Source organism: Phalaenopsis equestris, unplaced genomic scaffold (genome assembly GCF_001263595.1).
Source record: "Phalaenopsis equestris unplaced genomic scaffold, ASM126359v1 Scaffold000931, whole genome shotgun sequence".
NCBI lineage: Eukaryota > Viridiplantae > Streptophyta > Magnoliopsida > Asparagales > Orchidaceae > Phalaenopsis > Phalaenopsis equestris.
In genome coordinates, this window is record NW_018165370.1 from 13,133 (window position 1) to 39,902 (window position 26,770).

The 26,770-nt window shown below is 34.9% G+C and overlaps 1 protein-coding gene across 1 annotated transcript; it reads left to right on the forward strand.

Annotated features, from left to right (window-relative positions):
- Positions 1-1,268: 1,268 nt before the first annotated feature.
- On the forward strand, positions 1,269-26,770 carry LOC110032360 (zinc finger protein VAR3, chloroplastic). Its single transcript, XM_020735964.1, has 5 exons — positions 1,269-1,802; positions 1,929-2,046; positions 12,095-12,381; positions 24,711-24,809; positions 24,904-26,770. Exons 1-5 carry the CDS (start codon positions 1,357-1,359, stop codon positions 26,471-26,473), a joined length of 2,520 nt encoding a protein of 839 aa, XP_020591623.1. The 5' UTR covers positions 1,269-1,356; the 3' UTR covers positions 26,474-26,770.

The following is a 26,770-nucleotide window of genomic DNA, read 5'->3' on the forward strand; positions in this document are numbered from 1 at the left end:
ATTGATGCATCACAAATAACTTCACTTGGAAAAAAACTAAATTTTTAATTCATTTCAAATAATATAACTTTCATATTCAAGTTCATGATAATCTAAGCTCCAAATTTAGCATGTTTATAGTCAAGAAAATGTATAAATGACACGAATTTAATGATAGTAAAATTAAATTGGTTCAATCAGAATCCAAATAAGCCAAAATCAAACCTTGAAATATAGTTAAGAACTTCAAAGCATTAATTTAATGGTCAAATGATCTTCAAATCTAATATGGTTATAATCAAACCGTGTATCTTGACAATTAAAACAAGCCTATGATCATTAAATTACAAGGTTATTAAGACAATTAAATGCTAAAAAATGATCTATGTTCAAACTAATTAATATAATATGTCTAATAAAATACTTTTTGGTTTTGACTAAATTTACTATATCTTCCTCTCAAAACTCTATAAAAAGAGCTTCTTGCTTCATATGAAGAGGGAGGAAGTCGGAAAAGAAGATAGATATTTAAAAAAAATCTAGAGCTCAACCCAACATCCAATGCGAACAACCATTAGCATCAGCTAACTGGTGTCATCCAATCATTATCATCATCTTCCACTATTTAAAACTCTACTATTCCATCTTCTCCAATCAAAGGGGAAGAACAAAATTTTGTAATTATTGTCATATGATAAATCATTTCATTTGTGTTAGACCTCATAATTTTTTCATTCTTGAATTTTTTACATAGAAAAAAGTATCTCTTGCATTCCATCATTTTGTTTGTGTGTGTGGGATCTTTCTGTGAAACTATGACGTAAAGCTAACACTTTTTCACTGTGAAATTTTTATCACAATGAGTATAATAAATACATCATTATATATTCCTATCATCTAACTCGTTGTGGAACATTGAAAATAAATTATATTATATTTAAGTATACTTATTAAACCATTTGATTTAAAAACGGTTATAAAAGGAGAAATTTACATAGAGAACATAGAATTTCTAATGTATTTACATATCTCATACTTAAAACTTTCGTATTTATAGGCATGATATTTTGATGCTTTCAATATATGACATTTTGATCTTTTAAACATAATTATTTATATCCGTATGTTTCAAACACCAAAATATCATATAAATATGGAAGTATGAAAATTTAAATGTGAGATATGTAAATAAAAAATTGTTGTTGTGTGCCCCCATAAATGTGGGGTGCACTAAAACAATTCAGCGTCTCAAGATAAGCCTCCTTCCTCCCAATATCCCTCCCAACTACAAAATCTCCAAACCATGTACCATTTGAAAAAACTTTTGAAAAAACTAGGGCTTTAGATTGCCTTCTGCTAGGTGCCACTCCGTCATCGATGCCCAGCAGTTTCAAGCTTCTCATGATCCTCTCCACCCCATTCTCCCTCCGTCCCTCAGCTGCTATCCACTTCGCCCGCCACTCCCGCCTGCCACTCGAGGCCCTTTCTTTCACGGCCGCCTCTCGTGGCCGCCTTCTCTGCGCGGTGCCCTCTTCAAAGTTTGGGTTTTCGATTAGAGCGGCAGGGCAAGTCCACACTCAGTCAGTTGCTAAAGAAGGGTGCAGCGAGGCGGTGTCTTCGTATGCTGGCTTCAAGGATTCGTATTCATGGCCTGAGTGGTCGAAGCTGGCAGACCATCTCTTAGCTAAGGGTTACTCGCAGCGTGAAGTTACTCCCGGTGATCAAGATGATTTCGCGTTGACGGGTAATGATTTACCTGAAGAGTTTTTGAGGCCTGCCGAGGCTTGCTTAGATTTTGCGAGGGAACGACCTGATATATTGAGGTGACATAATCCTTTTGTTCTTCTTGCTGTTTTATGGTTACGGTGTATACGTTTTATCCCTGCTTATAAAAAGATATATTGTTCTGTTTGAATTCTCTCAAATTCTTCACCTGTTGATGTTTGCAGGCTTCTTACCAAAAATCATATAAAGGAAGTTATAGAGAATGGCTCTCCATTTTTGTTCAAGAACGGTGACAAGTCAGTCAACCGCATGAGGTTGTTCTTGAGTGGCGATGCAAGTACCGTAAGTATACAGTTGTACAGAGGACTAGTTAGATACTTATTAGAATTCCAACGGTTCCGGTAACTGTGTTTATGCAACATAAATTGTTTGAGCATAGTTATGGATGCCGACTATGTGAGTAATCATGGCTGTTATTTTTCTCTCATTTGCTTGTTAGATTATGAATAGGATTTTTGGTCATTCAAGTTCGGTCAGAATATTCAACTTATTCAACTTTCATTAAATTGTTTTGCTTGGGCCAAACTGTATATGTCTCATACTCTTAGGATATGCAAATTGCAGCTTGTGATACATTTCATATGTGATTTCATTTTTTGTTAAATAAAAGAGCATTCAATATCACATATTTCTTAAGGTAAATTATATTCACGGACTAAACATTGTTCTCTTATATCTTGTTTATTCTTTGACTACTTCATGCATGTTGTACTTTGTATGACTTGTCAAGAAGTCTGGGTGTTATCGTGAAAAGTTGTGCCATATTTTAACCCGATTGTGGTGTAAAATGTGCAAGAGTAGGCTAGGGCATTACTTTTAAGTGACACATCGTAAATTAACCAGATTATGGCTAAAAGTAAGTAATGGTTTAGTAGGTATAAATCTAAGAATGGATTTATTATATGGATTTATGGATTTTGAAGGTTATGGGAAAAAAATGATGGATACAATGATTAGAAGAATTATAATATAGTTTTGTTACAAGAAACTAAATGGCAATGAGAAAATTCAAAAACATTAGAGAATGTCATAAGGTATAGTATGTAGGAAATGTTACCAATAGTAGGATGTTAGTAGATAGAGAGTTGAAAGATGAAATTTTTGAGGTGAATATGGAGTGATAGGATGATTTCTATTTAAACAAGTATCAATGATGTCATTATGAATGTGGTTTGTGTTTTTGTTGCTTAATTATTATTAGAAAATAGTTAAATAAATACTGATGCGGGGCTCATGGAGGGGGGTCGAGCGGGCGCAAGTCTGGCCTAGCTGGACCGGTCGGTCCCCTTCAAGGTGGGCCCCACCGCCCCTATTACTTCTTTTCCTTTTCTTTTTCTTTCTTCCTTAATTGCCTTCCTAAACCTTTCCTAATTCTATAATCTTTCCTAAAACAATAAATTGATTTTAGGGTCTGTTTGGGGCAACTGTAACTTATCCAGCTTCTGCTGATAAGCAGCTTATCCTGATAATATGTTGATGAGCAGCTGATCCGAATAAACTGGCCGGCTGTTTGGTTTGTATTTGGAAAACAATTTATTCTGGATAAATGACCACTCTGCCCATGTTCTGGTTAGGTGGTCGGCCTATTACCCAACTCGAATTCTCTCACACAGAGATCACAAAATGTCAGAGTGGTCTCTTTATCCCACATGACCGATTCAAATTCTTTAGATTTACTCATTTTAACTGTGAGAGAAACGAGCTAGCATGAAATTAATGATATGCAAGAGAAAAACCGTATATAGAATAAAACTTTAATTTAGCTTTCAAAGTTGTGTAATTCTCTAAACTGAGCAAAATAAATACGCATAAACAAAATTTGCAAAAAAATTTAACTATTTGGGTATGGTCTTGATTGAACTCTAATTTAAAATATATTCCCATATTCAAAATTACATATTTACCAATTTCCAAATGAGATTTGAACACAAATGTGGACATGGAAAGCATACTAAAATGACACAATAGCAGAAATGAACTAGTGATTCATGTCGTTCTCTAATGTGATCCATGCCGGTATGAAGAGAGCATATAGTTCTTGACATATGAGAGTCAAATAGATCTTGCATAATTACATACTACATACAGGGTTGGCAAAGACTACATATAGATCTTGCATATGTTTCTCTAAAGTAAGTATATAGATCTTGCATATGTTTCTCTAAAGTAAGCATATAGATTATAGATCTTGCATATAGCCAAATAATCATTCTCGATGATTCACAAAAGTTTGTAATGCGTTAAAATCCGAGATCAAGCATACGAAATACAATCCCACATTTCCAGAAAGATAACAGAGGGAGATAGAGAGGGAGAACCATTGCAAATAGTGAAATCACAATCTCGAAACTTCATATATTTTAGAAAAAAAGTGGATCTACATTTTCACTATAAATACTCATCTTTCAACAATTGGATCTAAGTTTTTAACCACAAAACAACCCACATTCACCAAAAATTACAACAGAAGGATCATCAGATTTCTCGTCGAGTTAGGGAGAGGATGGAGGAGAGGAGGGAGGAGGAGATGAGAAGAGGGAGGAGCGGAGCGAGGAGAACATTGGATCTACATTTTTGTCCAATGTCACTCGTTAGCCACCAAACACTTCCAGATTCACCACAAAGAACACATGGATCGTTCAAAATCAAGAAGCCTTTTGGCGAAATGGGGGAGAGGAGAGAGCAGAGCGAGGGGAAGAGAATCCTTACCTACGGAGGGACTTCAGAGGGAGGATCGACACCAAGAGTTCGAAGAAAGGTTAGGGATCAGTCTTTTTGTGAGGTTAGCTCCGTAAATGCTTTGAGCCCGAACGCGGATCGTGGGGATATACTCGCGGTCCACGTGTAATACAAAATAGAGAACACTGTTTTCTGAAACGCTACTAAAATGCGAGAAACAAACGTTAAGGCGGCGTTTTCAAAACGCCACCACACTTTTAAGCTGCCCCAAACGGGCCCTCATTCTTCTTCTAATTTTAAAAACCTTTGCATTAAATCTGAAATTTGATTTTATTTCCCTTCCTATTTTGAAAATCTTGTCTAAATTCTGAAATATGATTTTATTCCTTTCCTATTTTAATGTTTCCTAAATTTAAGTCAAGTTTATTATAAATAGGAGTTCTTGTGTCTAGGATAAGGGGTTGTTTTATGAAATTTGAATTCAGCTTTGTCTGAGTATTTTTCCTCTTGAGGGCTTTATCCTACGTCAAGACAGTGCTCCGGCTATCCCATGTCTAAGGTGGTGATCATCTCCACAGGTCTGGGTGGTGCTCCGACACCTCGCCGAGATATTTCTCTCTGTGTTCATCCTCCTGGCTGCTGTCCTACTTCTTCCACAACAGCCCCATCTCTCCGGCCTTCACCTCAGCCTCCAATCCAGCCTTCGTTGACATTCCTGCACCTCTCCAGTTGTGGTTCGACGTCGTTATCGTCGTCACGCTTGCTGCCACCTCTCAGAACAACAAGGATCTACTGTTTTCTGCAGTTCCAGCCGCCCTTCATCGCCTTATCCTCCCTCGTCCTCACTGCCTTCACTATCCTAGCCCTTCACCTTTGCTGTTGCAGCATGCAACGCCTTCACTTTGGTTTTTTCTTGCTGTCCAGCAGCCCCAAACAACAACCAGCTGCTGTTTTGAGTGCCACAACAAGCTGTCTTGCTATTGCATAGGCTGCCTGTCGCTCCTGCCACCTATTGTGGCCGCAACCCTCTTTCCTCAGCCACCAACCACCGTCCAGCAACCTCCGTCCTCGTCATCTCCCACGGATGTCTTTTATTGTTTATGTTGTCATGTTTTTTTGTTTTCTATTTCCTATTTTATCGTGTCGTATTTGTATTATATTTGAAATTCAAAAATAATATTTGTGTTTACGTTGTCGTTTGGGATAACTTCGGTATCATTAAGTATCAGAGCTAGCCCAACCCAAATTTCATCATGTTGTTTCCTAGCATTCGACCAACCCTAACCCTAACCCTAACCCTAACCCTAACCTTAACCCCACCGAAAATTTTTCTTTCTTATTCCTAAACCTTAGTCATGCCACTAATGAGATGCATGTCTGAGCCTACTCGGGAGGAGATATGATGAGAGATTCGCCGACTTCAATGATGGATTATGGATATTGAGGACGAAATTTAATGAAAGGTTACTCTTGATTGTGATCGGGAGAGTCGAAGAGGGAAACAAGAAGATATGAAGATGAAGCGGGAACACAACGCCAATTTCTACCAACTTACTACTGCCAAAAGTTGCAAACTCTAGCTTCCGAAGTAGAGAGGCCACAACACCAAGTGACCCTCCTTGCTACTATCCAGCAAAACCAATTCGCAAGTCCGTCACAGCTAGAAAATGCTGCAAGTGCTATGGATTTAGCCATTTGGAAGCAGAATACACAATTAAGGGAGTGATCTACTTCACCGGGTAGGATGTCATGAAAAAGTTTGGAAAAGACACCGCAGACACTGAAGGCGATGAAGACATTAGCGAGTACCAACTGCCAGTTGAAAAGATGAACAGTGATCAAGAAGAAGATACATACTTTAGAGAAGATTCCCAATTTTCTACCAACGAGGTGCCACTAAATCTAGCTGACCCGAGATAGAGATTCTAGCTGAGATAACAGACGCTACTCTAGAAGGTAGCGACTCTTAAGTAATAGGGGTAGCCCAGCGGTGCATTATATTATTGTGCCTCGAGCTAGCATCTTGCAGATGGTGGGAGGAACATTAGTAGGAATTATCTTGGATGTCTACAAAGATTATGAGTTTGAAGAGTCGACATCAGATATAGGTCCACCCCGAATAAGCGAGGTGCAAATTTTTTAAATGTAGAGACCCCCTCTGGAGTTGTCTCGAAGGAGGGAGGTCCAACATGTCAGAAATGAGTCCATTGTATTTCATGTCGAGAACATTACATGAAGTTATTCAGATGTTACTTTTAGGTCAGCATGGGACAACTTGTCAGATGTCCAGAAGGAAGAGATTAACCCCAACTTTGTAGTGGCCCCAAGGAGTTTGATGGGGGACAAAAATTCTGCAATGGGTTACAGGTCCTATCTGTAGGAAAGAGATCTCTCCTAAGGAGGAGCTAATGAGAGTGACATAGTCTGCCACAGATTTCAACCTATAGTGGATTTCTCCTCACATACTAGCTTATCAGTTGCATCCTTTGAGGATTGGAAGAAGCAGGTTACAACTGGGATGACTTGATACCTGATTAATGAGGATACTCGCCTACCTACTATTCCAGCTAGGTCGTGCCAAAGGTGTACGGATATATCTTCTACTAGAATGTGCTTTGGAACGAACAACATCTAGTTGTACGACATACCATAGGACTCGATGGCGTGCCACGAGGTGCTAGAAGCTTCGACAGTTGAGGTCGAAGCTCCTCAACCCCGGGAGAATGATGCGGTTCATGGGGGGGCGATCGGGTGCAGGTTCAGCCTAGCTGGACCGGCCAGTCCCCTTGCAGTAGGGCCCCACCGCCCCCTCCTACTTCATTTCATTTCCTTTTCTTCCCCTCCTTGTCTTTCATTTTTCTCTCTTTCCTTGTCTCCCTAAACCTTTCCTAATTCTATAACCTTTCCTAAAAACCGAAATCTGATTGCATTCTCTTTCTATTTTTAAAACCCTTGCATTAAATCTTGTATCTGATGTTATTTCCTTCCCTATTTTAAAGTCGTGTCGAAATTCTAAAATCTGGTATTATTCCTTTCCTATTATAATGTTTCCTTAAGTTGATTCATGTCTTTTATAAATAGAAGTTCTTGTGTCTAGGGTAAGGGGTTGTTTTATGAAATTTGAATTCAGTTTTATTTAATCATTTTTCCTCTAGAGGGTTGTACCCGGCGTCAAGATAGTGCTCTGACTGTCCCTTGTTTGTGGTGGTGATCGTCTCCATGGGTCCGGGTGGTGCTCCTGCTATGGTTCGACCCCACCGAGATATTTATTTCTCTGTCCATCCTCCCGGCTGCTATCCTACTTCCACAGCAGCCCCACCTCTTTGGCCTTCACAATAACCGCCAATCCGGCCTTCGTTGACATTCTTGCACCTCTCTAGCTGTGGTACGACGCCATTACCATCGCTATCCTTGTTTCCACCACCCAGAATAGCAAGGATCTACTATTTTCTGTAGTTCCAGCCACCCCCCATCGCCTTATCCTCCCTCGTCCTCGCTGCCCTCATTGTCCCAATCCTCCACCTTCACTGTCGCAGTCCGATCGCCTTCGCTTTGCTGTTGTCTTGCTTTGCAGCAGCCCCAAAGTGCAACCGGTTGCTGTTTTGACTACCGCCCCAAACTATGTTGATGTTCCAGCGACTACCCATTCCACCAACCACCTCCCTATAGCCGCATCCCTCTTTCCACAACCACTAACCGCCGTTCAATAGCCTCCGTACTTGTCGTCCCCAACGGACGCTTTTTATCGTTTATGTTTTCATGTTTGTTTTTCGTCTATTTTTTACTTTCCCATATCATATTTGTAATATGTTTGGAATTAAGAAGTACTATTTGTGTTTACGTTGTGGTTTGGGTTAACTTCAGTATCATAAATAATTTTGGAAAGAGAAAGATAACGACTAAATCTTATCCCAAAGAAGAAATAATGCTTTTTGGGGGTGATTTAAATGTGTACATTGGTTTTAGTGAATAAGTTATGGGAGCATGGTGGTTATGCATAGAAGCTAGAAATACAATAAGGGAAATTTCATTTGATTTTGTTGGAGTTTATGATTTCTTAACTATGGAAAGAGAAAGATAATGACTAAATCTTATCCCAAAGAAGAAATAATGCTTTTTGGGGGTAATTTAAATGTGTACATTGGTTTTAGTGAATAAGTTATGGGAACATGGTGGTTATGCATAGAAGCTAGAAATACGATAAGGGAAACTTCATTTGATTTTGTTAGAGTTTATGATTTCTTAACTATGAACACATACCTGAAGAACTGAGAAGACCTTTTCCTTACAAAAGTGTTCAATTCTATTACAAATAGATTTTTTCGTAGTTATAAGTTATGAAAAATGTTCTTCTAAAGATTGTTAAGTGGTTCTTGGAGAGAGATTGTCCGCATGACTTAGGACTGGTAGTTTATAGATTTATCTCTTAAGAGTATAAGGATGATGTAATAATAATAATAATCATAAATAAATAATTAACATAATTATTTAAATGATAATAAAAAATTTTAACTGTTTATGATCGTTTGAACGAAAACTCCACCGCTCATGGGGAGTTAAGAACGAGGGGCAGTTAAGAGGAGGATTATTCCTCATCTTTGACGCGAGAGAGATAGAGGAAGCGTGAGAGATCAAGAGAGTGACATAGAGGAAGCAAAAGAAAAGGAGAAGGAAGAAGTAGTAGACGAAGGAGCAGAAGAAGGAGAAGAAGATGATAACCTTGCTTGAGGTGTCATTTCCCTCCACATTGTGCTTGATAAAGAGCTCGATCGGCCTTGTCGAGTGCCGCGAGCAGTAAAGGAAAGGAGGAAAAAGGGGAAAACTCGATTGTCTACTTGGAGTGTTCGAACGACTCACTCGGAGCTTCCCTCATGCATCGCCAACATTCCAATGGTCCTGTGAGTGGAGGAGGAATGGGGTACGAAGTCGAAAACCGCTCATACACATCAATTGCGCCTTTCGGTGTCCTAGTTCTTCAACTGAGAGGATGTGCAAGCAGCTTCTTACCTCTCATGAGGAATGCAGGTAGCTCGACCGAGAGATTTGGGGAGGAAGAAGAGGTTGCGAGAGCTTTGCGTGCAGGAGAACTAGACCAAGCGTGACTCTATTCGATTATTTAAAGGAAGATGTTGGAAAGGTAAAGTGATATATTAAATTTTTCTCAGTTATTAAATATGCTAATTGAAATTTGATTTAGATAATCAAAAGTGTACTTAAATTTCTTTTAAATTATTTAAAGGTGATTGATGAAAACAATTAAGCAGGATAGAACTTTGTTAAGAAGAGAAATTTCAGGTATAAACTCTGAATTTTACATATAATTTTTATTTTCTTCATTAATTTGGTTAAATTACAAAATAAGACTGAAGAAGTCTTATTAATTGTCTTACAGTGCGTTTGAGGTGGCTTTGCGATGGTGGTATGGTCTTGCTCCACAGTTTTTCTTGTTTGATAAAAGTGTGTTTTGTCTGCATTCTCAAAAAGCTGTGTTTTCCCATCAGACCTAGCTACCTGTGGTGACTGCTAGAAAGTTACGAGCTGACTAAAAAAAAATTATTAATGCCACTATTACTTTTTGAACAATAGCTTCCTTAGCAATTTTGCAACTGTTTCTTCAAACAACTGTAGCTACACCAAACAGGTCCTTGGAATGTATTTAACTAAATAATAAATTGTTAGTGTTAAGATTAAGAGTAATTTAGAAAAGTACTTATATTGATTAGCAATAAATAATAAATTAATTAGATAAAAAGGGCAAATGAAAATATCTAATTAGTTAAGTTAGAATTCTTGAGAAAGAGGGTTAAAAATTGATTTAAATTAATTATATATGATGTGTTATTAAAAACTAATTAAGCCTAATATATTTTTATAGGTTCAGAAAAATGATTAGCTTTATCTGAGAAAGGTGGGTAAATGAATTTTATTTTACAGTAGTTCTCTTTATTTATTATTTTTCAGCTTTTATTTTAAATGCAAAAGTATATATTTCTTTTAAATGTTAAATGCAAGATAAAAATGATTAAAATATGTTATATGCATGCATATGGGAGCCACCTTGGATGGTTTTGGCAGGAGAATGTAATGTACTCGTGCATGAAATGAAAATATGAATGAAAATAAAAATGCTTATCTGTTTTTATGATGAGTTGTAAATGATTAAATGTATATATGTTTTTTAAAATATATGTTTAGACGATTACTTCCAATTCTGAAAAGTGTAACCTAAATAAACGAAAAAGATTGAAATTATTTTCTTTACTGATCTCTTTTGCTGGAGTCTTTTACTTTTACTGTTTTTTTACAAAATTTTTTAAAAGAAGAATTATTGTAATTTAGAAATACTTGCTCACTGAGTAGTTGTAACTCAAATCATAGTTGTCATTATTTTACAGGAAAATTAGTTGTATATTAGATGGACCCCAGGGAGGTGCCGTGGAGCGCAAAATGATAGATATTGTAATTTTGTTTATTTTCTGTTTGAATATAAATATTTAAATATGAACAACAATTCTAAATATAAGTTTTTAAATAGGATGACCCTTTTCTGAATTGATTTTTTTTTTTTTTTTGTTAAGAAATGTTTTTTTTTTTTTTTTTTTTAAGAAATGAAACAACTAGATATGTTTTTCCATCCAACTGTCAGTTCTCGCCTCGGTAATTTCAAGTTCTCGGGTCGAGTTGTGATAGAAAATGATTAAAAATAATTATTGATGTAGGATATGTTGGTGGAACTTTCTATAATTTAAAAATGAGAATTTATTAACCTTTTAGGTTGCTAAAGGAGGAAGATTGGAATTCACAGTTCATTAAAACCATATTTTGGATAAGATAGCGAGTTCCATTAAAAAGACAGTTGTAAAAGTTTTAGGGGAGTGGAAATATATCGTACACTCATAATGATACTTTGTGGTGTAATGAGTAGGTGAAAAAGGTTATTAAGGAAAATAAGTGTGCTTTTAAGTGGTGGCAAAAATTGAATACTTCTATGGATTTTAATGATATAAAAAAAAACTAAAAATTCTATAAAGGGTGTAATGAGCATAGCGAAACCAATAATTTTTAATGATTTATGTAATAACTTCATACTAAGAATTGGGATAATGAGCTATATGGAATAAGTAAAGTAGTTCTAAAAATATTGAGCAAGTTAGGTGTATTGAAAAATATATATTATAAGAAGACATTACCGAAAGTTGTAAATGCTATTTTGAAAAATTATTAAATTAGCGTTTTAATGAAAAAGTTATTTTGAAACAGAATGTTGAACTCTATAATGAAGTAAGCAGTAGATTGATATGAAAAAGGTAAGCGGAGTGAAGCTTTGAATAAGAGCTATAAGATAAGGCTTTATGTTCATATAAGATACTTATTAAGATTTGAAAAGCTATTGAGGATATTTAAGGATATTAGTTACATAATTTCAGCAGAGCTTTGAAGCTTAGAATGATGTTGAATGATTGGAGAAGTATTTTTATACTATGATTTAAAAACAAAGGAGATGGTCAAGATTATAGAAGAATCGAATCATGTCATATAATAAAACTATGAGAGAGTGATGAAACATTTATTTAGAGAAAATTATATCAATTTTGGAGAATTAATTTTACATCGTGGTCATCATACTTAACTGCTCTTGTGATGATGTCAGGAACTGGAACAGGAAAAGGCACAAACTATTGATATCATGCGCTATTTGCTGAGTTATATGTATAAACTCTACTCTCCTTCCAATGGGAACAACCAGTTTAAAGATTATGAAGTTGTTGAAACGTCTGTGCGGAAGCTATTGCTTGAGTTGTTTAATTTCAGTGGAACTCTCTGGAAATCTAAATTGGCAGAACCAACTGAGACAGTACTTCCCTTGGGGAATGAGCAACTGTCAAGACCTCCAGGGCAAAGTTTTGAGATGAAAAGGGGTGATTGGATTTGCCAAAAGTAAGTATTTTCGGTACCCATGGAAATTGTTTCTGTTTGAAGTTGTCTTGTTTTTTATTACTATTGGGTTGCCATTGACAATGTCAATACATTTCTTAGCGCATCATTTTTATCTTGTTCCATTGTTTCTTCATATTTCCTTCAGAAGTTATATTGTTCATCCAACAGAAAAGAAAAACTTTTATTTCATTCTATTTTTGTTTATTTTTTATCTATGTAATTTGACCATTCCTTTTGCTTTTTTACTTTTGATGTCAACATTAAGGATGGAGAATATATTAAGGGCTCGTTTGGGGCAGCTTATTTGGTGCGGTGCATTCTGAAACGCCATATGAAGCTTTTGTAAACAGCGGCGCAGCCGCTTTTCTTAAAAAAATTTGTTAAATGCGGGCTGCGGCGCCGCCCGCTTTTTTTCTCAAACTTATTATTGACCTAACCTCTCGCGCTCCCCTCTCTCGTTTCTTCTGCCTTCGTCTCTCTTGATCGCTCCTCTCTCGATCACTCCTCTCTTCGATGGCTACGGGTTTACTTTCTCCTTTCTCTCTTCTCTCCTATCTCTGGTGGCAACGGGTTGCCTTTCTACTCTCTCTCTTCCCTCAGATCTCCCACTCTCTCTCTGTTTACTGTGCTTTCCGTCCTCCCGTGTTAGCACCTATTTTTTTCAATGAAATAACCTTCTCTTTGCGATTTGTGGTGAAGTGAGAATTTGGATTTTGCTATTTCTAGTCTTTCTCATCTGCGGTTTGAAGTGAGAATTTGGATTTTATGATTTGTCACTTTCTTTTATGATTTGGAATTTGGATTTTGAGAATTTGTGGTTGAATGTGATATGGAATGTGGTTTTATCTTTATCTTTGTTGTTTTAGTGAGAATTTGAGAACTGGTTGAAAAAGGGTGCTTAATTTTTTTGGTTACAATGTTTCGAGTGCATTGTATGTAGTATCCACAAATGAAAAATATGGAATGGGGTCTTATCTTTACCTTTGATGTTTGAGTAAGAGTTTTGAGTGAGAATTTAAGAAATGACTGAAAGAGGGTGCTTGCTTTGTTGATTGTAATGTTTCGGGTTTTCCTTTATGTAGTATCCTCAAATGAAAAATATGGGGTGGGGTTTTATCTTTAACTTTGATGTATGATTGAGAATTTGAGAAATAGCTGAAAGAGGGTGCTTGATTTGTTTATAGCAATGTTTCAGGTGCCCTGTATGTAGTAGCCTCAAATGAAAAACATGGGTGAGGCTTTATTTTTACATTTGATGTTTGACTGAGAATTTGACAAATGACTGAAAGATGGTGCTTGATTTGTTGATAGCAATGTTTTGGGTGCCCTGTATGTAACTGCATCAAATGAAAAATATGGGGTAGGTTTTTATCTTTACCTTTGATGTTTGGTGGTGGTGTACGTTGGGTTATATGTGAAAGTGGTGGTGTTGTGGAGGTAGTGATTGGTGTATAGTTGTGTTTGTATTAGAGGATCTATTGGTGGATGTGTGGAGGTGGTGGTTAGTGTTTGGTTGTGTTTGTGCTATAGGATGTGTTGGTGGATGTGTAGATGTGCTGGTATTGCAGTGGTGGTGGTTGATGTGTGCTTGTATTTTTGTTAGAGGATGTATTGGTGGATGTGTCGAGGTGGTGTTGCGGAGGTGGTGGTTAGTGCGTGGTTATGTTTATGTGGAGGTGTTGGTGTGTGGAGATGATGGTGGTGGTATTGTGGATGTTGGTGCCTTGATGTGTTAGTGTGTAGAGGTGTTTGTGTGTGGAGTTGATGGCAGTGATGATGTGTAGGTGGTGTTGTAGTGTGGTGTGGAGGGGCATTGGTGATGATATTGTGACATTCACATTATTGTGACATTTCTTATTTTTCTTTGAGTTATGATATTGTGACATTCCTATTTATGTTAATTAGTTTTTTTCATGCTAGTAAGACAATAGTTAAAACAGGAGAGGTTGATTCATCTGCAATATGGGATAAAGAGATAAAAATAATATTTTATGACCTTTACCTCAAGGAGACCAAACCGGGAAATAGACCGACAACCTATTTGAACAAGGAAGTTTGACAAAATATTATTAAAAATTTCAAGTTAAGTGCAAACAGAGAATATGATAGACTACTATTAAAAAACAAGTGGGATTAACTAAAGAATGATTGAAAAATTGGAAGGAATTGAAGCCAGGATCAACGGGTTTGGGGTGGGATCCGGTAAAACAAATGATTAATGCTTCTGAGAAGTGGTGGGCAGAGATACTGGCGGTGAGCATTTTTTAAATATTCATGTCAATTTTTAATTTGTTTTTAAATCCAACATGTTATATGAATTTTTATGTCGTGCATACTTAAAAAAAATTTAAATACAGTTGAATTGATCCTGAGCTGGAAAAGTTGAATCGTATGTTTCAAGGTGTTGTGACAACAAGCAACAGTACATATGCCCCAGTGAGGCGTGGTTTCGTAGCATATCCAAAAATTTGGGAGCTGATCAAACAGGTGATTCCAATGAAGACCCCAGCCTGGATCTCCATCAAGTTGAGTCCACGAGCCGGTCAAAGTGTCCTCGGATTGAAAAAAAAGGAGTTGTTTTCCTTAGAAGCCAGATTTCACAGGTGGTAGTTTTATGCACCAATGATCCTAGCCCATCACAAGCAACTTCTGTCTAGCAGGTTATGCAAATTTTTTATGCAACTCCAGAAATTTATGATGATGTCGTTGTATTTGTTCTCTATGAAGTTGTTTGAATATTCGACCCGGAGAGAGTTTTTATAATGATGTCTGTTGACCGTAAGGTGGCTTACCCATGTTATTTTTGTGCGAGCAATGACATTTGAGGGACACTTTTTTATTAGATTTTTGTGAGACATTTCTATTTGCTAATGGTTTTTCATGATACTTTGGGCATGCCATTTTATTTGAGAGTTTCTCATTCCTCATCATGTTTTCTAGTTACTCATGTAATGTTTTTTACTTATGTCGGTTTTGCTCGTAATCTTATATGATTGTACTAATTCATTGATGCTTATGTGTTAGCCACTCCAATACCAAAATGTATGGATGCAACTAGAGAAGGATGCAGAAGGTGAGTTGCAACATCAGTATGTTTGATGTACGAATATTATAACTCGTACATAGATCGCTCCCCTCGCATAACATCCTCATATGTTAGCGATAAATGGGTTGGGGAGTTGCTTGCGGGCCACTGAACGAGATTTAATAATATATTTCGCATGACACAGATAGTATTCATCTATCTGTTGGAGGAACTATACGGAAATTATGAACTTCATGGCTCATCTAGAACAACTTCACAAGAAGTGTTAGCAATAACCCTCTACATATTGTCATGAAATGAATCAATGCGAGGATCTGTAGAGCAATTTCAGCACTCTTCTGAAATGATTTGCAGCTACTTCTTAGTAGGGTTGAATACACTTGTCACTTTTTGTTCACAAGTCATAAAGTCAACATATCTTACATTCAAACATACCCTAACAGTGATTTCGCATTATGCGCGGGATATGCTATACTTTAAGATAATTTTACCTATTTATTACATGCAATATTCATATAAATATTTCAATTACGTAACCCTTCATTATCTTTCTAAAATTGTGTTGGAGCAATTGATGGAACGCACGTTGATGCACGTGTTCCAAATAAAAAGAAGATCATATTCATTAGCCATTGTGGGTCCCTAAAGCAGAATGTCATGACGGTGTGCGACTTCAACATGATAGTCGAATATTCAAATTTACAATACAGAATAACAAATAAAACTTCTCACATCTATCCACATGTTCGGTTGAGACTAAGTAACTCTCCTAATTCTTTTTTCCTTCAACACTTTTTTTTCAATTCACATCAGATAAATACTATTTGGTCGATGTTGGGTATCCGTTGTAGGGAGGGTATCTTAGGCTTTATCCTGATACGAGATACTATATTCATGATTTTGAGCAAGCCAATAATGTGGCACACATTCATTTTACGCGGTGCTATTGAGAGGACTTTTGATGCATGGAAGATGAAATGGGTTATACTTCGCGATATGTCATTTTACCTGTTTAGGTGCATATTGGGATTGCCACAATGAATCTCCACAATTATATTTGGCGGCATCCTCTCCGTAGGGACATCAACTTCCGTCGATCGGATGAGGATCATGAACATGTCTCTACCGAGGCGTATGAATATCGTCTTAGACAATCTTTGTCACAGGACAAAAATGATGTTTTTAAGACCTGCATTAAAGATGGGGAAGTTATAAGCGAGATGACAAATTTGAGGGAACAAATTACATATGCGATATTTGGAGAGTGATTGGATGGAATATTATTTTTTATCATATTATTAATTGTAATAGTTGTTGAAAACATTTACTGTTTATTGTATCAATATTTTATACAGTTCATACTTATTTCTGTTCCTTATGCATTTGATATTTACTTTTTTGGCTTTTTACGCAATTTATATGTTTTTTTGCATTTCCTTTTTTTGTGGGTTTTTGAGGTCTATGAGGAGACGTTTAATCTTATGGGTTTTTTTCGATGACTTGTATGTTGCTATTTGTTTGTGTCACATGTGAAATCCTAATCAAGGAAATCAAGTTCCTCTCTTTTTTTGGTGCTACAGTTTTTAAGGTTTTTTTTATTGTCTTTTTTGGTGATATGTATATGTGACACACACAAACTTGTTTTTATATTGGTTAAAGACAATTGAGAATTTTTTTATAATGTCTATTCTCTTCTTGTAGTGATAGATTTGTTGGTTTATATAATGAGTTCTCTCAAACCACACATTTGTATAAAACTATAATTAATTACTTATGTTATCAATTTTTATTTGTTTTTTAAGCAGTCTAGAAAGATGTGCTCGTTGGTTTCTGGTACATCCAGAGGATAGCACTGTTATTGTGGACTTCAAAGTTTTCTGCTAACTTCACGTCAGTCACGTAGCTATGAGAGACAGATTTATTGGTTCGCATAGAATTGCGGAAAACTGTAATTCACTACTTTTGTTATCAATTTTTATTTGTGTTATGTTTAAGTGTATGTTTTTTTAAGCATTCAGGAAAGATCAGCTCAAAGATTTCTGGTACCTCCAGCGGATTCCACTGCTATTGTGGACTTCAAAATTTCTTGCTAATTTCACGTCAGTCACATAACTATGAGAAAATTTTGCAAATGCTCATAGAGAATCATGGAAAACTGTGACTATTTTCAGTGGGCAGATAGGCTAGAAGATTCTACCGGCAAGAGTGATCGGGCGTGGAGAGTATCCCTGTAGGACAACTTAACTCATGACATACACTGTCTAGATTTAAAAAATAATATAATGATATTATCAATTATTATTTTAATAGTCTTTTTCTTAATTTTAGTAGTCATGCTACTCACTGTTAAGTGAGATGTCTATCTTTATTTTGTTATGTTCTGCACTAGATATTTGCTTTGAAGTGTGAGAGGATTTTGTTTTTAAAGTATAGAATGTACGGGTATGAACAATTATATTGCAAATAACATTATTATATAGTAACAAAATGATCATTTGTCCAGAAATACCTACAACACAACTATTTTCAAGTTGCAAAAACAAACAGACAGTCAGCTTATCTACAGCAGCTTCCTGTGTTATTATTAAGTTGCAACTGCCCCCAAACATATCCTAAGTCTCTATTTGGTAATTTTGTTTTGTGTTGACAATTGTATCTATATTTATACTAAATAATGTATATGGAATAATGTGGTGCATTATAAGATTGTTTCTGGCACAATTTTAAATTTGAATTCAAGCAAATTTAAAATTTAATTATTACATCATGCATATCATTACTTTTAATAGTGAACATGGCACATGATTCAATTCTGATTTTGAAGTTTTGAATGTAAATTAAAATATTTTATGAAGCTTGCTTTTCACTTGATGATATCATCTTTAAGAAATCTAGATCAATCCAAAGATTTATTCAAAAATACTTTATTGTATTTTTTTTCTTATATGCATCATTACCCCCTTTTATAATAATAATATCTTATTAAATTTACATAAAATTATAAAAAAGCTCATTATGTGCAAGTAAATTCCACCACCAAGTCCCATAAAATCTATAAAAAATTTCATTCTAATTAAAGATGTAACAAAACTTCCTCTTGGATTGCCACAATAGACAAGCTTTAAATGACCTCAAGGCCCCATAAAGTCATATACAAACGAGCAACACAAAGCCATAATGTACCAAGGATCATCACCATACTGAATTGTGTACCATAGTAAAGGCCCTTGTATGGCCATAGGCACATAACACGTGATTTTCATGGATTTTTGTGTATTATGGGTCGAGCGGGAGGTTTTAGGTATTATGAGTTGCCGATTTTTGGTTCCTATTTAAATTCAGTGGTTTTCAAATTAAGACATTATATATGCCTTAGAAGGTCGACCCATCGTAAACAAAAATCGGCAACTATTTATTTCAAAATAAAAAGTCAAACCACTTTGAATAAACTGAACCAAGTCAATGAATTATACTCAATTCAGTCTGATTTTTTTCAATTTAAACCATTTAATGCACACCTCTAATTTTTGCCATGTTGGATATTCCTATGTCATATCATTATCTTTCCCATTTGATTTTGTCTCTGTGCTTGGTTTTAATGCTGACAAGAAAAATGTGATAAATTTGACTTCATATACCTCATAAATCATAATACACGTAATTGATCAAAAATTTATTTATTTATTTTCTTAGAAAAATATTTCTGTAAGTTCTCATGAATAAAATTATCCCATCTTGTCTTTGTGGATTTCTTATTGAAATCCATCCTAGATAAAATGTTTTCAACTAGTTCAAATTTGAACATTCGGTCAAATTTTCACTGAAACATTATTTAAAGCAGCTCCAAATATGGTCGAAGGAGGCTTGAATAAGGATCGAGCTAGCTTTTAATATGTCAAACAAGGTACAAATATGGTTCAAACAAAGTTCGAATCACCTTGATTAGGGTTCAAACAATGTTCAAATAAATTTCAACATAACAAATTATAATTTCGATATAACAGAGTGCAATTGCACTAATACAAATGTTGAATGCACGTAATTTTATGAAACTAAATGAGTAGATAAAAAGAATTAAATGCAGTTACTAATACATCTAAATGAAAAGATGAAAATAATTAAAATGAATAGATTAAAAGAATTAAGTGCACATCATTTGTTATGGAGCTAATTTAGTAATGCAAGCTTTTTCTCCTTTTCATCTATGGATGTATGAATCTAAATTATTGTAAAATATACCTCCATATGGTCGGCTTCTGTAAAACAATATATGATCAACTATACATTTCAAACGGTCTCAATTTGAAGTTAGGTAAATGTGTTGTACACATATTTTACAATCTCCGATGTAAGCAATACATACAACACTATCAGATTTTATATTTAAGTACTACAGAAGCTTTTCTTAAAATTTTTAAATTGCTTACCTTATGTTAGACATGGTAACCTTGTTTGTGTTGTCTCACTTCCCCTTCCAAGGAGCTTTGTTTCTTGCCTATGGTCAAATGACCTTTACAGCTCGAGTAATTTAGGGAAGCACTTACAAAATAAATTATTTTTTGCCTTCAAGGTTTGCATTGGAATGCAAAAAGCGTCAATCTTATAATGTTATGGTCTTTGTAGGCAATAATATCTTACATATTATTAAGAATGTTATTCAAGTTTTTATAAATTATATGAGATTTGCATCAATAAAAGATTTTTGGAATTTGTCTTCATCTCTAATAACATTCATTAGCATGGATTCATGCAGTCTAAAAGAACCCTTCTTCAATTTGCTCTCCACATAGATCATTGCTTTGTAGTATGGATCAAATAATTCATTCAAGATATCAATGTCTGTCCATAGGTTCATAGCTAGTGTCATATTCGCTTTAAGATAACATAAAATAGAACTATATACCACAAAAAAGATTAAACTTATTGTCAACACAATGCAATGATATGGTCAAATACTTGTGTCATCAATAAGCTGATGGAATAGTTATTTTATTATCTAGTCACATCATGGGTGTATGAACTGTTAAAATCACACTATGGTTTCACAGCCTAGTCTCTCTTTGGAGTTATCTTTCTATCTTGTCATTCAAGCCTTAAAAATAGACAATTGCTCTCCATCACTCAAGTGAAAGTGGTCAATATGCATGAATCCTTTGGCTTGTCCCTTGCTTGATGGGTTTGAGAACTCTTTACTGAGTTATTTCTTATTCTAGAGTTCCTTTTTTTGATAATCTATTAACTTTACATCATCTTTACATATAACTTGAAGGGATGGGTCTACATGTTCTGCTTCTTTCACCACATCACCTTCAGTGTTTGTATGAATGATAGAACCAATAGTAAGGACCTCTATATTTTATCATCTTTCTCCTTGACCTCTCTTTTCCAGACTTAATTTAAATGGTTGGATCAGTGCAAGGACTCCATCACTATCTTCCTTTTCCATCACTAGATCATATTTAACCTTATAACATGAATGGTTGAGTCAACTTCGAAGATCTCCCTATGATCTTTCTCACTCATCTGTGTGTTATAATGTACACATGTAGGTTTTTTTTAATCAACTTTATAATAACATTTTTAGTTTTAAAAAAAGTAGTTTATTTTAATATGCTTTTTAAAAAACTCCATTTTTTACCAAATTTCAAAAGCTATTTGAGGATAGCATTTTCAGTTTTGTCTGTTTTTTACTAAATGAGAAAGTCAAAAATACCCTCTTTTTTCTGCAGGATGACACAATCATACTCCCAAACCAGACTCCGAGCCTCCAGATTTTATGAAAATTTGTAAATTTATATGTAGATATCAGGTCTATTTTATTTTAGTTAAACATGTTTCAATTAGCTAACTCTAGACTATTATGTTTTATCTAATTGTCAGTTATAATCTTCATTAAAAAAATATATAGCACTCCATGTACCATTAGTGCTTATGAAATAAAGTTGAAGAAAATAAAATATACATTTATTGAAAAATTTATGAAAAATATTTGAAAAGAAATTATTTTTGTTTATCTAAAAATTTTATGATCATTTTGATTTTTTACATTTAAAACCATTGGCCCTAAACTAATAGATGACATACTACTTTTCTATTTCAGGAAGGGCATTTAAAGTTTTTTTTTATTCAAGCAACCTATTGATTTTAGCTGCAGCAACTTTAAAATGCTATTTCTTGTAAAATAGTTTTTAAAAGAAATTTCGCAAAAGCAAAATCTCAAATAAACAAGCTATTATTTTTTCTTTTCCTTCCTATATATAAAGTTTGAACAAATTGTCCCTGAGCATTTAATTTATGCTCCAAGGTCGATTGATTTTTTTTTTTTCTTAGCTTCTTATCAACTACAAAAAATTGCTTCAACTGATCTGAGGAGGGCATGGGTTAAGTACTTGGGGTGTCGACTTGCCTATATTTGTCTTGCATGCAACTTTCATGTTCCTTTCTCAATAAGGTCATTATACTCGTCTATAGAATGTGTGATGATCATCAATTATGTGCATCAGTGTAGAGCTAGCAATCATCTATAAAAAATAATTCAATATTGGCTTGAAAATTTATTTCTAATTAAGACTAATCAAAAATAAAATTTAAAATAGAATATTTTACATATAATTTATATCTTCATTCATAAACAATGGCAAAATAATTTTGCTTGTAAGCACTTTTTGTTTTTCCAGTTGAACATCTTTGATGCTTTATTTAAGATACTCTGCACATTTTGTCCCAGTTTTTGGATGGCTTCATAAGCCTAGTACTACAATGATATAGCATATTCAGTAACTGTGTATTGAGTTGAGGCTTTCTTTTTAAAGCATTTTTCTTATAGTACAATAAATCATTATTTAGCTTTTTTAGCATTCTCTACCATAATAGCTTTTTTCTGTGAGCATCCAAATAATGTAACCAATATTCATTAATGCAAGCATTTCAATGAAAACATCAATGTGCTTCACATTGTTGAGTAGAACTTCATAAATGCATTTTCTAGGCCTGTATTATTAAAGTTTTTGTTTCCATGTAAATAGTTCTTAATTAGTCTACTACTTTTAGTTGTCTCGTTGCATATCTCGTTTGTTAAAAATTTGCTAAATCTTAATCTAGTAATAAGAGCAATTCTGCAACTCCAAATTTAATGGTCTTACCTTTCATGTGGAACACAGTGGAGTACTTATCATTCTATCCATCTTCAACGATCCTCAGCAGAAATTGATTAGTTTGTGTATCTGAAAACTAAGGTAGGAGCATTAAAAAGCTGCCCATATGGGAATTTCTTAGTTCGTAGAAGAAGATCACTAGTCTCAAACTATTTAATTACTTTTTCCATCATACCCCCAACTAGATGTGACTTGAGAAGTATAATGTCTCTTCACGGGTATGATTTGATTGTGCATATACATATATTGTAAAGCTACTCGAATGGATTAAATCCATGTAAGAAAACTAGGAAAAAGAAGGATAAACCATGTAAATAATTTGTCTGAATCATGTTCAAGTCATGTTCTAAACTTACATAAAATATTATCATTGTTCAAGGTTCATACATGGTTTGCATAGGTTTCGAATAAAATTTGAATATTCTTTAACCTTTTTTGTAACAAGTAATATAAGGCTAGGGCTTAGCGTCTTAGGGTTAGTGTGCAAATAATGTTCTGAACTTCTATTATAAGTTTGTATCTTGTTCAAACGTTTTTCAAACTTAATTTATGATTGAACTTTGATTCAAAATAGATGTTCAGACCTTGTTTGAATAAGGATCTAACACTAAATATAGGGTTTAAACCTTTTTTCTCTTTTAAGCTAGGATTCTCCTTTCATTTCTTTCTCATTATAAATGAATGCATTGAAACATAAATAACAACAATTACAAGATCACTCAATTTGAACATAGGATCTTTGACAAGTAGAGATTGTCATTGTGAAGCTTTACCACACACTGATCACATGAGCTTGGAGATCACCATAGATAGAAAATGTGATGTATTGGGATGAGGGAAGTTTTAGTAGCTGTAGTTTGAAAGCTTGTGAGTTGTGACTATGATGGTTATGATTCATGTTTTAATGGAATAGGGGCATTTTGGTCCACAATACTCCTTCGGGTATATTTCTCCTAGAAAAAAGTGGAGATATTTAGTCAATTATGTATATTTTGAGGCATTGTGCGCAAGCCCTGACTCATTGGTGGCGGCTTTGGCATGACTCTCTGGTCGGGGGTTCGAATCCGAGCCCTTACGGGCAGATTTGAATTTGCACATGGACTGGAAGAGGGTCCGCCCCTCGGTCAATTTTTGAAAAAAAAAAAAAGTATATTTTGAGGCATTTAAAATCAAATTTGGCAAAGATATTTGGCAAATTAATGATGGTTTCTATTGAACTCATCATTTCTCCCTCATGTTATCACTTAAAACAATGTTATGTTTGAATGTTCTAGTTATTTTTAAACATGAAATAAAAGTTTTTCAGTAATTGTAAACAAAATTAGTCCGTATTTCATCAGCATAATTTAATATTTATTATGTGATATCTCATATAAGTAGTAGATATCCTAATTAACTCTTTTTAAGTCCTTATTAATCTAGGTTACCATCCTAATCAGCAAGTAATTTTTAGCTTTGTCTGTTAATAACTATTTTAGTCAATTAATATATATTTAATTAGTAAAAAAAACATAATACTGAATAAATGACTAATATTTTGTGATTAAATGATAATTAAACTTACTATCATAAATAAACTTTTGAGCTTTAATAAATATTTAAAAAATAAATAAATTAATAAATATTTAATCATATTTTTTTTATTTTTATATTAGTTAATTATCCCATGCTAATTATAAAAAATTAAATTCATGTGAAATCTTTAGCCAGATTAGTCTAATTAGTTGAACAATCATTCAGGCATATTTCTCTGGCATGTAAAAATACCCTTTTAGCTGTTTTTACACCTTTCAGGGGAAAAAAATCTCAATACAATAAAGGAAAAAAATGATAAAATTTTTATAGTGTTATGTCAGTAAAAGGCTACCTAGAATTAGTTGTGTTCTGAGGGTGTCTACGATTCTTATGTATCTACATATCTAACGCTAAACTTTATTATTTACAGGCATTCCACTCATATCTTTAACATCAAATCAAAAATACCACCATCAATATCTTTCTATAAGTGAAATATACCTCAATATCAAACTTTTGAAATTAGATTTGTAAATACAGAATTGTGTCATTGTGTGTGGTATATATATAAATTTCCCTTGAATTTATTTAGCGCACATCCTTCTATTTTGTAGGTGCACTTTTATGAACTTCGCTAGGAACATGTCTTGCCTTGAATGTGGTGAGGCTCGACCTAAAAGACAGCTAGCAGGTGCAGAATGGGAATGCCCTCAGTAAGACTCTATTACTGTCCGTTGTTAAGTACAGTAGCTCTTGATTTTGATGCAGGCGATTTCTAACTAAAGTTGGGATTGCTTATTTTGTTAGATGTGATTTCTTCAACTACGGGAGGAATAAATCATGTCTGCGGTGTGACCACAGACGTCCTGGAGACGGGCCGCTAAGTTCTACGCCTGCTGCTGGTTTAGAACACGCCAAAGGTTCAAACATTGAGCAAAATATTTCAGTTTCTAAACAAGGTTTCCAGGTTGGAAGTTCCATAAGATCAGAATCTGATGATAATTCTGATTCAATCAGCCGTAGATTGGATAGAATACTCAGCCGTTCATCAAATCCATCAGGAAGTATGTCAAATAATACTTCAGCAAACCAAAGGAGGAACCCTGAAAGCATTCCTTTTGTCCCGTTGCCTCCAAATATGTTTAGGAAAGCTCAGGAATCAAACAATGGCGTGCAACAATCATCAGATAAAGGAGTTGCTTCTTCCCCAAATCCTAGCGAGTTAATTGATTCTCTGGTTAAGGCTTCTGAGAATACCCTGAAGAGTGGTATCAGCAATGAATCATCAGATGCATCACTAAGATGGTCCAATACAGCTACTGGGCTTGAAAATGCCAAAGATCCAACAAATGCTGTGTCTGGTGATGACTTCCCGGATATCATGCCAGTACGCAAAGGAGAAAACAGATTCGTAGTCAGCAAGAAGAAGGATCGGTCCTTGACTTCGCCTACTTACAAGAGGCGCTTAGCCATGGAACAATCTAATAATTACAACTCCGTACCGTTCGTCCCTTTCCCTCCAGGTTATTTTGCTAAGAAAGACAACCAACTAGTCACTGATTCCAGTGGAACCTCTGCAATTTTGGATGAAGTTGAAACATTGAATAGAAAAGAGCAAGAGCAGAATTTGGGGAGCTCTGATCAGGGATTTGAAGGGGCGTCACCACAATCTGGAGGTAAGAGTTATGGGTATAGTTCTAAATCTGAATATTCTGGCATCCCGACTGGGAGTTCATCCCAGCCAACAGATATGTCATTGTTTAGCAATAGAGAAACCATGATTAGAAAGAACGCTCCTTATGGCTCTCCATATTATACAACTCAACCGGACGCCAACTTAGGGAAATACAGTGGATACAGTGCCAATCTAACCCAGAAATCTACTAACTCATGGAATAACAATCCAAATTCATCTCAGACACCTAACTCTTCTGCAAAAGATGATTTTTTTTCTTCTGAAAACACTGAAAATTCTACCAAACCATCTGATAACTCCTGGAATAACAAAAATGCCTCTTACGGTGGATCCAGCGCAGATTCACCACATAATCATCAAACTAGTGGCAATATTCAAAGTGGAGTTTATTCTGGAAAGAGTTTGGAAGGATCCTGTGTGAAGGAGCTTGATCCGTTGGACATGTCGGAGGAGGCAAAGGCGGAGAGATGGTTCCGCAGAGCAGCGCAGATCAAGGATATTTCAGAGCTCGCCCAAATTCCTGATGAAGATTTTCCAGAAATCATGCCCATGAGGAAGGGTGTGAACAGATTTGTTGTCAGCAAGAGGAAGACGCCTCTTGAGAGAAGACTAACGTCTCCACAATACAGAAGAAACTTGCCAATTGTGAGTTCTGAAGTAGAGGTGGATGATGACGACTGAAGAGAGCATTCAAAGTTGCAATATATGTTAGTTGCAGGATGGAAAATGGTAAGAGATTTACATGTTGGATGTTCTGCTTGTTTTTAAAGAAGAAATAATTCTTGATTTTTTTTTATTAGAAGAATGAATTAAAGAGGACTGTCTTAAAGAGCATGTGGACTGTGAAATTTAATTATGTATGCAATGCTGTTGGGAGGAACTTGTGCATGAATTTACAGTCTGAAATCTAAACTTTTATGCCACACTTATGAATTAAATGGGAAATTTACATACATACTGCACTTCTTATGAATTCAT

Excerpts from the sequence above, each read along its gene's own strand:
- LOC110032360 (XM_020735964.1), top strand. The coding sequence starts at position 1,357 with ATGCCCAGCAGTTTCAAGCTTCTCATGATCCTCTCCACCCCATTCTCC. Across the intron at positions 2,047-12,094 it reads TGAGTGGCGATGCAAGTACC|GAACTGGAACAGGAAAAGGC; the intron begins GTAAGTATACAG and ends TGATGATGTCAG. Across the intron at positions 12,382-24,710 it reads GGTGATTGGATTTGCCAAAA|GTGCACTTTTATGAACTTCG; the intron begins GTAAGTATTTTC and ends TCTATTTTGTAG.